Below are 16352 nucleotides of genomic sequence, written 5' to 3' on the forward strand. Positions count from 1 at the left end.
TTCCGCCGGAAGTGCACGGAGGCCGGAGTAGCTGCAAAAGTAGCGGTTCCCAGCAATGCAGTCTGGCCTGGGGAGGCAAGGACTTACCTCCACCAAACTTGGACTGAAGAGTCACTGGACTGTGGGAGTCACTTGGACAGAGTTGCTGGATTCAAGGGACCTCGCTCGTCATGCTGAGAGGAGACCCAGGGTACCGGTGATGCAGTTCTTTCGTGCCTGCGGTTGCAGGGGGATGATTCCGTCGACCCACAGGAGATTTCTTTGGAGCTTCTAGTGCAGAGAGGAGGTAGACTACCCCCACAGCGCGCACCACCAGGAAAACAGTCGAGAAGGCGGCAGGATCAGCGTTACAGAGTTGCAGTAGTCGTCTTTGCTACTTTGTTGCAGTTTTGCAGGCTTCCAGCGCGGTCAGCAGTCGATTCCTTGGCAGAAGGTGAAGAGAGAGATGCAGAGGAACTCGGATGAGCTCTTGCATCCGTTATCTAAGGAATCCCAAGAGACAGAGACCCTAAATAGCCAGAAAAGAGGGTTTGGCTACCTAGGAGAGAGGATAGGCTAGCAACACCTGAAGGAGCCTATCAGGAGGAGTCTCTGACGTCACCTGATGGCACTGGCCACTCAGAGCAGTCCAGTGTGCCAGCAGCACCTCTGTTTCCAAGATGGCAGAGGTCTGGAGCACACTGGAGGAGCTCTGGGCACCTCCCAGGGGAGGTACAGGTCAGGGGAGTGGTCACTCCCCTTTCCTTTGTCCAGTTTCACGCCAGAGCAGGGCTAAGGGGTCCCTGAACCGGTGTAGACTGGCTTATGCAGAAATGGGCACCATGTGTGCCCATGAAAGCATTTCCAGAGGCTGGGGGAGGCTACTCCTCCCCTGCCTTCACACCATTTTCCAAAGGGAGAGGGTGTAACACCCTCTCTCAGAGGAAGTCCTTTGTTCTGCCATCCTGGGCCAGGCCTGGCTGGACCCCAGGAGGGCAGAAGCCTGTCTGAGGGGTTGGCAGCAGCAGCAGCTGCAGTGAAACCCCGGGAAAGGCAGTTTGGCAGTACCAGGGTCTGTGCTACAGACCACTGGGATCATGGGATTGTGCCAACTATGCCAGGATGGTATAGAGGGGGCAATTCCATGATCATAGATATGTTACATGGCCATATTCGGAGTTACCATTGTGAAGCCACATATAGGTAGTGACCTATATGTAGTGCACGCGTGTAATGGTGTTCCCACACTCACAAAGTCCGGGGAATTGGCCCTGAACAATGTGGGGGCACCTTGGCTAGTGCCAGGGTGCCCACACACTAAGTAACTTAGCACCCAACCTTTACCAGGTAAAGGTTAGACATATAGGTGACTTATAAGTTACTTAAGTGCAGTGTAAAATGGCTGTGAAATAACGTGGACGTTATTTCACTCAGGCTGCAGTGGCAGGCCTGTGTAAGAATTGTCAGAGCTCCCTATGGGTGGCAAAAGAAATGCTGCAGCCCATAGGGATCTCCTGGAACCCCAATACCCTGGGTACCTCAGTACCATATACTAGGGAATTATAAGGGTGTTCCAGTAAGCCAATGTAAATTGGTAAAATTGGTCACTAGCCTGTTAGTGACAATTTGAAAGAAATGAGAGAGCATAACCACTGAGGTTCTGATTAGCAGAGCCTCAGTGAAGACAGTTAGTCATAACACAGGTAACACATTCAGTCACACTTATGAGCACTGGGGCCCTGGCTGGCAGGGTCCCAGTGACGCATACAACTAAAACAACATATATACAGTGAAAAATGGGGGTAACATGCCAGGCAAGATGGTACTTTCCTACAGATACTTGTGTGTGTATATGTATATATATATATATATATATATATATATGTGTATATATCTTTTTGTATATACATGATTTGCATATATTTGTTTGTTTGATTTTGAAAAGAAAAAAGGAGAGTTATATTAAATCTACAGCCATTTTATTGCAATGTTGTGTGATTTACAATGTTATGGGATGTTGCCTTGCTCTTTCATTGCATTGGGTTATTATTCTCATGCACGTAAAAAATGTTGGTACTGACGTCGGCGAGCACCTCTTATTGCCTGTATGATGTCAGACGGCGTCGCGCGGGCTAGAGTGACGTCCTCATCGACGTGCAGAAGCTAGGAAGAAGATTTCCGTCGAATGCTGGCGCCATGGGAGTATTCATTAGGTGAGGAATCCACAGGTAGCTAATGTATCCACCAGAAAAGTCGTTACCAAAGGTAAGTAACTCGTTCGTCTCTACCAGATATATCATTACCGAAGGTAAGTAACTTGTACATTTATGTCAGTATTGTCTCGGTTCACAGTTCAGCACCCTCACCCCGTTTAACTTCCTTTTGGCTGGTTCCTGTGCCACTTATGACAAGCGGGCTAAGGCCCTCGTAGCTGCTCCTTCACGCTTACTTTCTGCCCAAGGCTCTTGTAGTTAAACTTGTGAGACACAGATGCATTAAACGCCTTTTTGTCCTCCATCATCATCTTCTGACTTTATACAGAGTTTCTAGCTCTTTCAAGAATACTTTGTGTTCTTAAGTTAGTGCTGTTTCTTTCCAGGACATTGTTGTTTGCATGTCCTGCTGCCTAGTACTTACAGGTCTGCAGTGTGGCTAATACCTGAATTTGTAATCTGATCTTCCGTATTTTGTAAGTGATTATATAGAATTATTAGCCTTGTCCCCTTCGGTTTTTCCTTCTGTTCTCCTCTTCGCCCTCTCCTTGCTCTTACCTGACAGCACAAGCCATAGAATGAGGAGTCTTATCAGTTCAGGTGACAGGTACTTTCTTTTGAGTGTTTTCTGTAGAGGGCGAGCGTTGATGAAGGCTGAATGAAGAAAGCTCTTCTCAAAACAAAGATCCTTTATTTCAACAACTTACCTGCTTGCTCTGCCCTCTGCATTTTGGATTCCTTAAGGTCTTTCTGCTTTCCAGTCTGTTCCTTGAAAGTTCTTCTGGGCAAGTTTTAAGAAATCTCAGATTCTTCAATCATTTGTGATGAGAGAAAATGGACTACATCTGGGTGGCCTTCTTCCTCCAACACTTATAGTTATGAAATATTGTCATGAAGCGCCTTAAAAGACAGTTTTTCAGTTAGAAAATGACACTCCTGCCAGTGAAAGATGCCTGCTGATGGTGAAAAGGTTCAATGCTGAATGTCCAGTCAGAATGATCCTTCCACGAGAGCCAGAAAAAGGACTTTAAGCACCTGCTGGTGCAAGGCATGATGGCATACAGGAGCTGTGGATGCCTTAAAGGCGCTATCAGATTTTAGCTTCAGCGAACTGCAACCTATCAGACTGTTTTCTTCATTTCTTTCCTTTTATTTTTTCCCTTTGTTCAGAAAAGCTAACCAGAGCCATCTATGTTTGGGCAACTTACTTTTTAAGGTCAGATTTGCTATTTTTCCAGTAACAGGATTAAGTGAAATTCAGTCAACATAGCCGCCAGATAGGTTTACAAAATGTATTTTCAATTAAATGTCTTTTTCCAAAAAATATGTAATCCCTTGTACAGGGCTCTGGGATCCCTTGTGTGGGGGGATCTGTTAGATGTGGACTCCAGTACAGTTTCCACAATGGAGGCTGGAGGATTCGAAATCAGCCGCTAGCCAATAAGACTGATCGCAACCTCTTCCGCACCCCCCTCAGCCTGTGTTTTCCAAGGAACCGGTCCATGTAAGTTGGAGAATTCTCCAGTACTCTACCAAATCTCTTCATCGTCCACCTCTCGGGCAGGAGACCTGACATTGCTGTGAAGTAACACTGAAGCACTCCATGAGGTATCAAAATCCGTAAACAGATGTTTGAATGGTGGGAATTCTGGGGTTTGTCTCTCGTGGAGGATGCTGTAGCTGAGGCGGGATGATGGCTGAAGGATGGGACGAGAGATGAGGACAGCCCAGTCTTTGGGGAGCTAGATGTCAGTCATGTTGATTGAGGATGTCCGAGAAGTACTGAGTTGACTATTGTTGGGTGCTTTTAATGGAGTGAGAGTTTGAGGTGTGGTGCGCACACCACAGACACACACACTTTACACAGTGCCTCACAACAGAGACACATACTGGCACACTACACACTGGCCCACACCACCGACGCATACTCGCACACACTACACACAGGCCCACACCACAGACGCATACTCACACTTTACACAGTGCCTCACACCACAGACACATACTCACACACTACACACAGGCCCACACCACAGACGCATACTCACACTTTACACAGTGCCTCACACCACAGACACATATTCACACACTACACACAGGCCCACACCACAGACGCATACTCGCACACACTACACACAGGCCCACACCACAGACGCATACTCACACTTTACACGGTGCCTCGGACCACAGACACATATTCACACACTACACACAGGCCCACACCACCGACGCATACTCGCACACACTACACACAGGCCCACACCACAGACGCATACTCACACTTTACACAGTGCCTCACACCACAGACACATATTCACACACTACACACAGGCCCACACCACAGACGCATACTCGCACACACTACACACAGGCCCACACCACAGACGCATACTCACACTTTACACAGTGCCTCACACCACAGACACATATTCACACACTAAACACAGGCCCACACCACAGACGCATACTCACACTTTACACAGTGCCTCACACCACAGACACATATTCACACACTACACACAGGCCCACACCACAGACGCATACTCACACTTTACACAGTGCCTCACACCACAGACACATATTCACACACTAGCCCACACCACAGACGCATACTCACACACACTACACACTGGCCCACACCACCGACGCATACTCGCACACACTACACACAGGCCCACACCACAGACGCATACTCGCACACACTACACACAGGCCCACACCACAGACGCATACTCACACTTTACACAGTGCCTCACACCACAGACACATATTCACACTTTACACGGTGCCTCACACCACAGACACATATTCACACACTAGCCCACACCACAGACACATACTCACGCTTTACACAGTGCCTCGGACCACAGACACATACTCACACACTACATACTGCCCCACCCCTTCCTCTCTGCTTTTTCCTCACTGCCATCAGCCTTATGAGGCCATTTTTTCTTGGGGCTCCAGCTTATGTGTCTTTATTGAGATTTCTTCAAAGCAAATCAAATATCTGTTCTGTTGAAGACACACACAAGCTGCAGTCTCCTCTTTTCAGAAAATGAGGAATTGTATTGGTTTGGTTCTGACTTGTGTTGCAAGAATAGAAACTAAGAGCTCTGACCTTTTGATTTTCCATTATTTTAAAAATTTTCATGTTTAATTGCCAGTGTGTGAGGTGTTTGGTAAGGTTGTGTTTAATTATAGCTTATAAAAGACTGTTTGGATGCCCTAGTGTGGTCCAAGCCATAAAGAGGTGCTATTATGAAATATACATTGGTTTGGATTTTTTCTGATGAGGTTTTTGAATTCGGGTGGCATGGATGGAGCTCCCCACAGGGACAAAAGTTCCTGTGAAATGCAAAAGTGTTCTGTCTATTGCGTATTCTGTGTAGTGTGTATTTATGGGAGTTTATTCACAATTGTTTGCACCTGGGTATTTCAACAATTTGTTTCTGGACTGTAAAAGTGCAGTATTTGGTTATTTTCACAGTTCGTTGGGAGGTCTGACTGTGTACAAATCTTTCTCATCTGGAAAGTTTTCATGAATGGCCTTTCAGGAGGCTCTTAACTCTTTTGAGTCCTCATTTAGTTTTACATGGCTTGGTGTGACTGCTTTAAATCAGTCACTTGTTTTGGGTCCCTTTAGGGTTACTACTGTGCTTTGCACCTGCAGAGTGGTCTGGTGTGATGTGGGGGCTCTCCTATAAATTTCAGTGATTTGTTTTCCATGCGGATAGTGTGGAATGTGAGACCATTCTGGCTTCTTGCATGAGGTTCTCCCATAAGGTCCTTAAATCTGCCTGTAATTTTGCCATTGCTTTTTATATATCAGTCCTGAGGGATTATTGTTGCCCCTCTTCCTTGTTCTGCTGTTGTCCTTTTTCTGTTTTACCTGTTTTGCCTTCGCCTTTCGACAAGGCCCATCTTATGGCCTCTACCTCTCTGCTGTCTTCCAGCTCCTGCAGAAGGACCCAAAGCGGAGGCTTGGGGCTGGGGAAGGAGATGCCGAGGAGATCAAAGGACACGCCTTCTTTAAGGTAGGAAATGCAACTTTCTGCTCTTCTTAGCTGCACGGTCCTCATCCCAGACTGACCTGGAGTCAGATGTAAAACCAGCTGCTCACATGCACTCCAAGGTTAGAGCACAGGTGAGGAGTTGTCCCAGGTGAATATTGGCAGCCACTTCAGGAGCAAGGAAAGTGGGTGTCCTCTGTTATCCGAGGCTGATTATATTGAAATCTGAAGCACCCCAAGTGTGATAGGGGTTCAGTGTTCACCGAGCATTGGGAACCTCCTAGTCCCCTGGTCACTGGCCTGGTGGTAGGAAATCCCTCATCCTGTTTCTTACAAACATACATGATTTAGAATCATTGCACCCCGAGCCCCTCCTTTAAGCATAGCTCTCCAGGAACCCCCAGCCAGGTGGGCACTAAGTAAATCCCAACGCATGTACGTTCAACAATAAAATAGTAGTTAAGAACAACACACAAGATACAGTACAATCATGGCTCAACGGCATGGACCTTGGCGGCTTCAAACCCTAAATGTTCTCTGGATGCCAAGTCACTTGGATTCACTCTGGACACCAACTTCACCTCCCAGGAACACGGACGGAGTGCTGACAATGCAAACACTCACCCCCAGTCACAGATCTGGTTTTAATCTATCGTTCTTTTGCTCACCATGCCACCCCAGTTCAGACCCAGCCATATGCAAATCAGTCTTGACCCTGTTCCTCATGGGAACAGTCCAGCCCGAACTGCCAGGCCAGGTCCTCACGGGACCGGAAACAAGCATCCTGGGACTGGTTTCAGGGTATCACCCTTCTTCAGCCAGGGTAGCTTGATTCCAGTTCCACAGTGAGCAAGGGACCCACGCCTGGGCATACCCTTCCCACTTAGGGCAACATTAGTAACACAAAAGGATGATGGACGGAGTGCTGACAATGCAAACATTCACCCCCAGTCACAGATCTGGGTTTAATCCATCGTTCTTTTGCTCACCATGCCACCCCAGTTCAGACCCAGCCATATGCAAATCAGAACTAAAAGTATTTCTTCCAGAAAGCAACTTTCGAACTGCTGTTCAAACCCTCGTACTCCGGCCTCTGGATGGTGGTGATGCCACGCTCGATGGTCTCCCAGACTCCACACTGGTAGTGTTTGTGGGCATTCTACAAGATGCAGCAAGTCTCATACCAACCCCCCCCCCCCACCAATATTTTAAGTGTATTATCGTCTGTGTTACCTGGAATCCTCAGACGGACTATCTGTCACTTTTTGACAGACTGTTTCATCTGCCAGACTCTAAATAAGGCCCTTAGCGACTGTGGCTAAGTTCTGTTGCCAAAATCCGTACACAAACGAAGCGCCTAGATATGTCAACGACTTTAATATTCAGAGAAGTATTTGTATTCAGAGGTCTAGGGCCAGAAGGTTCAATACTAATATATATTCTTTGTCTTACAGCTGATAAACTTCTTACATTAAGATTAATTTAGAGGAAATATTTAAATTTTCAAAACTCTGAAGATAGTTATAGAAACAAGTGATTTTGTTCAAGTATTCCCTTATATTTATAATAATAGAATTAACAATTTGTTTCAGTTCTAGGAAGCTAGAGCGCTTCCACTTCCCACAGGGAGTCCGAAATACAGAGCTTGCTGCAAAGTATATTCTATGTAAGGATATTGTTGGCGAACTGAAATGTGAGATGCAAAAAACGTAGTCATTTCACATATTCTATACACAGAGCACGCTGAATCCAGGTGCAAGACCGGACACAAAGGAGCTGACCTGTGTCTCTCCGAGCCCACTCCGTTTTCCCCGGGTCGACCACTTCTGATCAGCATATTACTCCTTGCGTGGGAATTAGTCACTTCAGGGAAGCGAGGAAACTGGCACCAATTCTGTTGGATCGGATCACCAGACTCGGAAGTGTGCTCTGCTTCAGAAATCCAACACCTCAAACAACGTCTGGTCATCCTCCAGACCTGGAACTCCAGTGCCTTCCTGAAACTTAACCAACAAGGGTAGAATTTTTATTTGCCAAGAACAACAAACAAGAAACAGTACAAACCTGGCTCTGTGATAGCTTTGGATTCACCCTACTCTCAAGGAACATATTATCAAAAAACAAAAAACAGCCTGGAACAAACTCTCTCTTCCAGAGAAAGTAAAACGGTTCCCTCCCAAAAGCGTGTTCAAGACTGCTTTTCAAAGCGTCATACTCTCACGTCCGGATGGTGGTAATGCCCTTCTCCACGGCCTCCGAGGCTCCACACTGGCACCACTTAGAAGTAACCTACATGCTGCAGCATGTCTCATCCAGGGCCTGAAGAAATATGATCGCATTGCCTCTATCCCGATGGAAGTTCATTAGCTCCACCGGCGTCCGAACCATCATGAGAACCAGCTGCATTTTTTTTACAGTAGCCACCTGTCATCCATGGGAAATGTCCACACGTTATCTTTCAATTAATTGGTCCAGCTCAAAATATCCTCTTTGTCACAAAAAAACAAATGTTAACATGTTTGTTGTGTGGATCGGGTTGGGCAGGGGTTTGGACATACCTTGACAAAGAAAGCCCCACTTCTCGACTGATTGCAGATGTTGATCTGCACCTTTACTCTCCGTTCTACTATCAACACCTCAGCAGAGAAACTACTTGATTACTGCAGACTTTTAGCTGAACCTTCTGAGCCTGGTACTGACATATCATTTTCCTTGTAAGGCGACTGGATTTGCATCCTACAGCAGAAGTCTTTTTTTCCCCACACCAGCGCAAAGGCCACCCCTTCCCTGCACTCTGCTGATGAACTTGGAATTGAGGTGATTTTTAAATTTACTGTACAATATCTGAACCTCTAGTCTTGTGGAGACTGCACAGAAGAACACAATTAATTCAGGTTTTGTTGTCATTAAAGGTTTTGTTGCGATCCCATCTTGAGTTCGTTGATCGAGAACAAACCCTTCTCAGGAACCATAGCCTTGGTGACAAATGTTCTAGAAACTCATGTTCCTGCTTTAGTACCAGGTGGGTTCTTCCACAGTAACAAAGCAAGGGATCACCTTTCACTCTCCACTTTAAAGGTGAGATGTTCACATGAGTCTCAATATCATATGATCCTCCCAGTTGTTTTCCCAGGCCTGAATTGTGACTATGGACCAAGCTGTGATCTCTTGTTGATTGGACAACTATATTCCGTCCCTCTCACAAGCCTTTTGCTTTGTGATAAGTGTTCTTTGTATCAGCGCCTTGGGACCCTCACGGGTGAGTAGTTGTGCGTTATCAAAACTGATTGATTGTATGGCCCCGCCCGCTTGTTGCACTGAATAAAAAATAGTGCTCTTCATTCGTGTAACGCTATTTGGACAGATACAAGGTACATACCTTTCGCTCTTGCTTTTTGGCATTTCTTCTGCTACTGACTGCCTCATCTCTTTCTTATGCTCTGAGCCTCTGCTCTTTTCACTTATTTTTATGCCTTGCTTTTGAGCGTCTTGTCTTCACTTTTTGTGCCTTGCTTTTGTGCCTTTTTTTCACCGATTTTACCATCTCGCTTCTGAGCCTCTCTTCAGCCTTTACCTTGCATCCACTACTTTTTTCAGAGCCACTGCTCTTGTTCAGCTTGTGCGCCCTTTCTCCACTCAGGACGCTGCTGCACACCCTGCAGCCTCTCCCCTCCCCCCTACAACACATTTCCTGCCTCTCTCCTCCCAGGCTTCTTACCTGCTCCTGTCGCCTTTTATTCCTGCAAAGACCAACCCGCCGACTGATCCTCTCCCACCCCACCACCCAGACCTACTTAATGGCAAACACTGTGTAACCCCGTTGAGCAGGCGCCTAGGCCCAGCAGCCCCACCCCTGTACCCCCCTTAACTTCCTGTCCAGGCCTTGTTTGCACTTCCTGCAGGAACCCCCCCCCCCCCCCACCAAAATGTATTTCCCACTTTCCCCTGTACATCACCTGCCACTCCCATTTCAACCCCCCCCCCCCCCCCCGGGCCTACTGGTGCGACCGCGCAGTTGGTGCAACATGCATGTGTATGCCTGGACCGCATCCAGGACCAGAACCCCTGGTCTGTTCACCGCCAAGCGCTACTTTGCAGTCCTCCTTTGGTCGCTCAACACCAGGCGACGTTCCACCATCTGCTGCCGCACTTCACACCACTGTAGAAGCCTTCACCTGCACCCACTGCTGGTTCTCTTGCTGCCACCCACTCACACATCCCAGGCAAACACCAACAATGCCTCTACCACCCCTACTCATTACCATGCTCCACACCAAACCCATTCGCCAACACCTACTTGCGTGGATGCTTCTCAATATGCACTCAGCAAATATGCAACCGAAATATGGGACCTGTTAAACAGTGATGCACCAGGCATCCTCCTTATCACAGAGACCTGGTTCAACCTCACATCAGCTACCAAGATCTCTGCAGCCGTCCCAGCAGGCTACAAGATCCCTCAACTGGACCAAACTCACACGCCAGAAGGAGGACTCTCCATCATCTTTAAATAATCCATCAGATGCCCTACCTCAACAGAGGGAGACACACCGATCATGGAACACCTGCACTTCAAGTTGCAATTCTCCGAAAATGTCATCCTGAATCGAACCCTTGCATACCAACCGCCCAGGCTATGAGGCATCTTCACCGACCTCATCACCAACTTCGTCGTCGCGGTCACCACTGACGCCAGAGCTTACCTACCTCTTGGTGATCTCTACTTCCACCTAGAAGGCAGAAATGACCCTTGCTCCACAGCACTCCTCAAAAGTCTGAGCAACATCGGACTCACACAGTTTCTTAGAACCAATGCAAACTGCAAGGCACACACTGGACCCCATTTTTACCACCAGCTACAAATTTAACTCCACCACACTGCTCACACGAACTAACCACTCCATTATCCACTTTCAAATCAACTCACCTCAAGTCAACACCACAAGCAGTATGAGAATTCCATGCCACAGCTGGGACAAAATCAGAGAAGCAGACTGGCTCAGCATCTTCAGCACGAATCAGTCTAATCCCACAGACGAGCTCGACAAGGACATCAACAGCTCCATCAACTGGATCACTTGCACCCATCAAACCCAACAGGAATAGTAGATCACACAAGCAGGCCAGTTTGTATACCGAAAACGTCCGAGACACTAAACAACACTACAAAAAAAACAACTAGAAAGAAAATGGAGAGCCAGCCGTGACCCCATTGTGACCCTGCCGACAGAACCACCTACAAAGCTGCAGTCAGACATTCGCACCAGCAAATAGGAGACTCTAAGAAAACAAAACACATGTAGACTGCAATGAAGGAATCTCCAACAACTGCAAGAAGATTTTCTCTATCGTCAAGGATTTCACCTCACCCACTGCCACAATCAACAGCATCACTACCTCCCAACAGCTCTGTGACAATCTGTCCAACTTTTTTCACAGCAAAATCGCTAACATCTACAACAACTCCACACATGAACCCGACCCCAGAGTACTCATAGCAAACCTACTATCATCCTGAAGTCTGCAGCACGACGGATACTCAACCTACCACACCGCACCCACATCAAACCCCAACTCAAAAAGCTTCACTGGCTCCCTATTCACAAGCGCAGCCAATTCAAAGTTTTTACGCACACATACAAAGCCTTGCACAACACAGGACTAAAATACCTGAACAGCTGCACACACTTTCACCGACCACCTTCGCTCAGTCTTACTTGCACACACTCCGCGGTTGCAAAAGCATAGCAGAGGCCACTGTTTCTCCTATGTCACACCCAAAACATGGAACAACCTTCTGTAACGCATCAGAGCGTCCCCCCTCACTTCCTGAATTCTGCAAGAAGCTGAAGACCTGGCTCTTCGATTACCTCACACCTGCCAAAGTGCCTGGATACCCTCACGAGCAAGAAGTGCGCTATACAAATCAACATACACATTTCCATTGCAATCATACATTCTGCCACAATAAACGCAAACTACCATTAAAGCACAGTGCATAAATCATACACTTCACTCATTTCATTCCATAATAGAGCCAACCTTCTTGTGAGGTGTCTGCCATCGGCCTCAGACAGTGCTGCTGGTCAAATACACACACAACTGCAGCTCACGACCCCACCCAACCATGTGTGTACCCGGCTGTTGCAATGAAGTCACATGCAGAGTTTAGTCCATTCCTGAAAGTCAACCTGTCTAGGTAAAGGCCCTGTGTATTCCCTTAGCTCCTGCCCAGATCTGCTTCAGCCCCCTGTTGTCAACGGGTCACAGCCTTCTAAAACGTCAACACTTCAAGTGGAGATCATTTGTTTCTTACACGGTGGAGAATATCCGTAGGAAATCAAGGACACCACATTACCTGCTTGTCCTTGACCCTGTTCAATGCTTTGTCACTTGTTGACTGCGTTCACGCTATAGAAATGTCATATACATAGGTTCATCTCTTTAAAATGTGCCATTCTGCTTCTTGAGTGCACAAGCAATGTTTTGATGCTGTACTGGTGTACTTCTCACTGTTAATGGAATGTGCCGTTCCTTCCTAAATTCACTCCTGGCACCCATCTACTACACCCAATAATACATGTACCTGGTAAGTCTTTGGGGTGTAGTGGCTAATTGCACCTTTTATCATTCAGTGATTTAGTGTTACTTATCCGGTATGTTGGTGATAGAAACTTTGTATTTTGACATAATCTCCCCGCTTCAAACAACCTTGATATTGAATCATCAATGCCACACAGGTGATGGTAGGTCGTGTGGAGCTCCTCAGGCACATCGGAAGAATATAACAAAGAATGTACAAGACAAGCGAGCAGCCTAGGAACAAGATAGCCTGGACCCAGCCAGGTCCCGCTGGAGATATCCAGGGGGTACCATGCTTCCACCTAGAGTACATGCTCATCCTCGGATCTCTGGGCACTTTGACCTCTTACTGGGTACCCTGATCAGCTGGTTATCGATGCAAGGGGATCCTTGGCTTCTCTAGGGGGTTATCCCAGGTGCCCTTGGGCTCCCTAGAAGAGGACAATTTACTCCTAACGCTGGTTGCATAGATTGGTGTTTTGGACCCCAAGTACTGTTGCTGCCACACCAAGAAGTTGCTGCTGCAGAGAGGGATCATTTAGTGCCCAAATCCAGCCTGGTTTCTTCCCCCAGCGCCTGAGTCCCGGGCCTCCTAACCACCCTCGATCCGATGGCCACTGGATGTAATCGTTGCCCTATCATAGCGTGCACCCCACTCATATGATAAGGCAATCGACGCTATCACTGCAAATGCTTATTGTAAGATCATCACCAGACAATGAACATGGCACCCCTGCTTTTCACCACCCCTCCAGTCACCCACCCCAGAAGGCCCAGCCCGTTCTCTGGCTTTCTCCTAGATACTTCCTCTTTGGGAGGATCTCTACTCAGATATGACTTTCTATCACTGATGGAGACTTCATTTCCAGTCATTGCGCATCGTTTGTGCAGTCCCCTGGCGACGTGAGGGTTCCTACCTCCTTCCTTATCACTTGGTCCCTGAGCGTGATGGCTATCATTACACTGAACTGCTCACTGAATACCTAGGATCTGTTACTCCAAGCAGATATCCTTCCCTGTGCCTCTCCACACAAACCTGGCTGTCTGTTACAGATGGCTTCCCACCCTGCTCATGCTAGTGTGAGGTCCCTCCTCGCAGGAGCCGCTTCGTGCCTCAGGTCCGTGTTCCTCACCTGTGGTGCCAGACGTAGGAGAGGAACGCACGCCTTGTCCCCTGACCTGGTCCTCTTAGCAGAGCTATGGAGCAGTGCCTGGTTCTTTCAACGTACCTGTGTATAGTAGGCTAGGAGCGTTCAGGTTGCTTTGAGTAACTTCTGCTTTTTCTTCCATGTGGTGCGTGCCGCTCTTCACCTGGAGTAGGAGATTGACTGGCTCGCCTTGCTTGCCCGAAGAGTGAAGCCTCCACTTGTGCCACATCTGAAGCATGCCACAGACATCAGTCACTTCGATGAAGAGTTCACTGCGCAGAAGCCGATCCTCACGCCTCCCAACGATCTGTGCCCCCTCACCTCGGAGGAGCAGAACCTGTTCAAGGACTTTGACTTTGTGTCTGATCAGCTGTGTTTATTATGAGTGGGGAAGGCTGTTTGTTCAACCAGGAGTTTGATGTGCATTGGCATTCGGTGCCAGGTACTTGGTATGAAATGCCCAACTTCACACCCATTTTGAATGTCCGCTCTTGCTGCTGTTGGAAATAGCATAGTTTACAGGGGTAACTTCAGAATGCCAGAACCACACGTCTTTTTCCATCTGCTCTGGTGCCAGGGCATTGGTTGGTGACCAAGTGGTTTAGGAGACCAGCTTAGTCAAGCCTCAGAAGATCATTGAGGAAGAGGCGAGACAGTGCTCCTAGCTAAAACGTATCTACTATTGGCGGTCATTACTTGGGAGCTCATAGGACACCAGTCATGTCTTTAAGGCATCTGCCCAGGAGAAGTTTAGTCCCAGATTCTGGAGAGTGGCGTTTTCACCGGCTCCTTGCTGTACATTCCACAGCCCCTTTCCTAGCACTTAATGTGTCTCTGGTTGAGACACTCACTGCTCTGATACATCTGTGGGGTTCATACACTTATGGCTCTCACCGAATTCAGAACATGAACAATGTTTTATATTAATCTAGGGTACAGGCGCTGCCCTCAGTCGCTGATGGCTCTCACCGAATCCGGAACATGAAGTATTCTTTATATTGCAACTAAAGTAAAGACTCTGTCCTCAGGTGTTTTTTCCAGAGAAAGCCATACAAACACAAATGTTACCAGTCTCAAGGGACATGTAACACGTGTGTAGGCTCCAGAAAGGGGTCTAGAAAGCTTTAGGTGAGGGTTTTGTAATGTCTGTTTTAAGTCTACTTTGTCTGTCATTGTTAAACTATATTTAAATGCTTTATATGTGATTTGTCGTCCATTTGTAAATAAATCTCTTTGTAAACAATAAACGCACTGACTTTCAAAACCACTCATGATCACTGCCCATCATTTCTTAAACCGTGTGAGACAGGCGATGTTTGTAGATGCTCATTGTAGGAAGCTGCCTCTTTATATAGTGGACTAAAATGAGGTACACTGTGGAAGGAGTCCAGACAGAGTCCAGAGGAATCACCGAGGCATAAATGACCCCCCAAAAGCTCTCTTTTGTGGCAGTGTGGACGAGCAGTTCGGCATATTAGATGGCAGTGCTAAGCATGTATTGCACACACAAAGCCACCATGCAAGACATTCAATAAAGAAATCAAACACCAGTTTATAAAAATAACACTTACTTTTATATAAACTGTGATACCAAGATCGGAATCAGGTGAGTACTTTTCGTTTTATGACTTTCCACAGTTTTCAAAAGTTGACCGTACAATTTTTGGATGCTGTAATGTTATCCTATGTGAGAAATGTGTACTGCATTCGGACACTTCACATCGACTTATGGAACTGTTCTGCAGGACTTAGTGAGAATGGGGCAGGGTCCAAGGCCACACCAACAGTTCACCTCGGGAGGCTGTAGGGCGTGCGGGTGCAGAGGTGTGTTACAGCGTCGGGTGTCCCATTCACTTCAATGGGGAACGGTCCGGTTACAAAGATGCTGCAAGCAGGGACTGCAGGGCCAGTCCAGGCAAACCCCGGGGGGAGAGGTTTGCTGCGGTGCAGGAGAGAGGGTGCTGGTGGGAGGGCAGAGTTTTTTAGATGCCCAGGGACATGGGGATAGCTTTGGTCCACCTCTCCCTGGGCTGTGGCGACCCAGTGCCGAAGTGTCCTGAAGCGTCAAGTTTATCACTGGTGGCACCAGTGGTAGACGAGGCCTGCAGAAAGAAGCTGAAGGCAGTGACTGGGAGTCCAGTCTTACCAAACCCAAGAGTGGGCTCAGCTCCAGAAGGTCTCAGGACTCCATGGGCACCATTGACTCCCTCGGACTCGGGCTGTGGGGCTCGGGTGCAGTGGTGCTTTGAGGCGTTCGGTTGCAGTGGTCAGAGACTGGCTCTGGTTGTGTTGACCTGATGCAGAGGGGAAACAGGGCAGTGGGGCAATTCTCCTGAATGGCCCTTTGGGTCCTGATGTCCCTTGATGGTAGGTCTGCTTTGGTGCTGTTAGGGTCTGGGTTGGACAACGAGCAAGCC

General features: G+C 47.6%; 1 protein-coding gene across 1 annotated transcript in view; it reads left to right on the top strand.

Annotated features, from left to right (window-relative positions):
* Positions 1–15202, top strand: part of PKN3 (protein kinase N3) — a 167814-nt gene extending 152612 nt beyond the window's left edge. Inside the window, exons 21-22 of the mRNA XM_069237013.1 lie at positions 6149–6229; positions 14108–15202. Coding sequence (XP_069093114.1) covers positions 6149–6229; positions 14108–14320 — 294 coding nt within the window. The 3' untranslated portion in view covers positions 14321–15202. The remainder of the gene's footprint in view (positions 1–6148; positions 6230–14107) is intronic.
* The last annotated feature ends 1150 nt before the right edge of the window (positions 15203–16352 follow it).

This window comes from Pleurodeles waltl, chromosome 6 (assembly GCF_031143425.1).
Source record: "Pleurodeles waltl isolate 20211129_DDA chromosome 6, aPleWal1.hap1.20221129, whole genome shotgun sequence".
Classification (NCBI taxonomy): Eukaryota; Metazoa; Chordata; class Amphibia; order Caudata; family Salamandridae; genus Pleurodeles; species Pleurodeles waltl.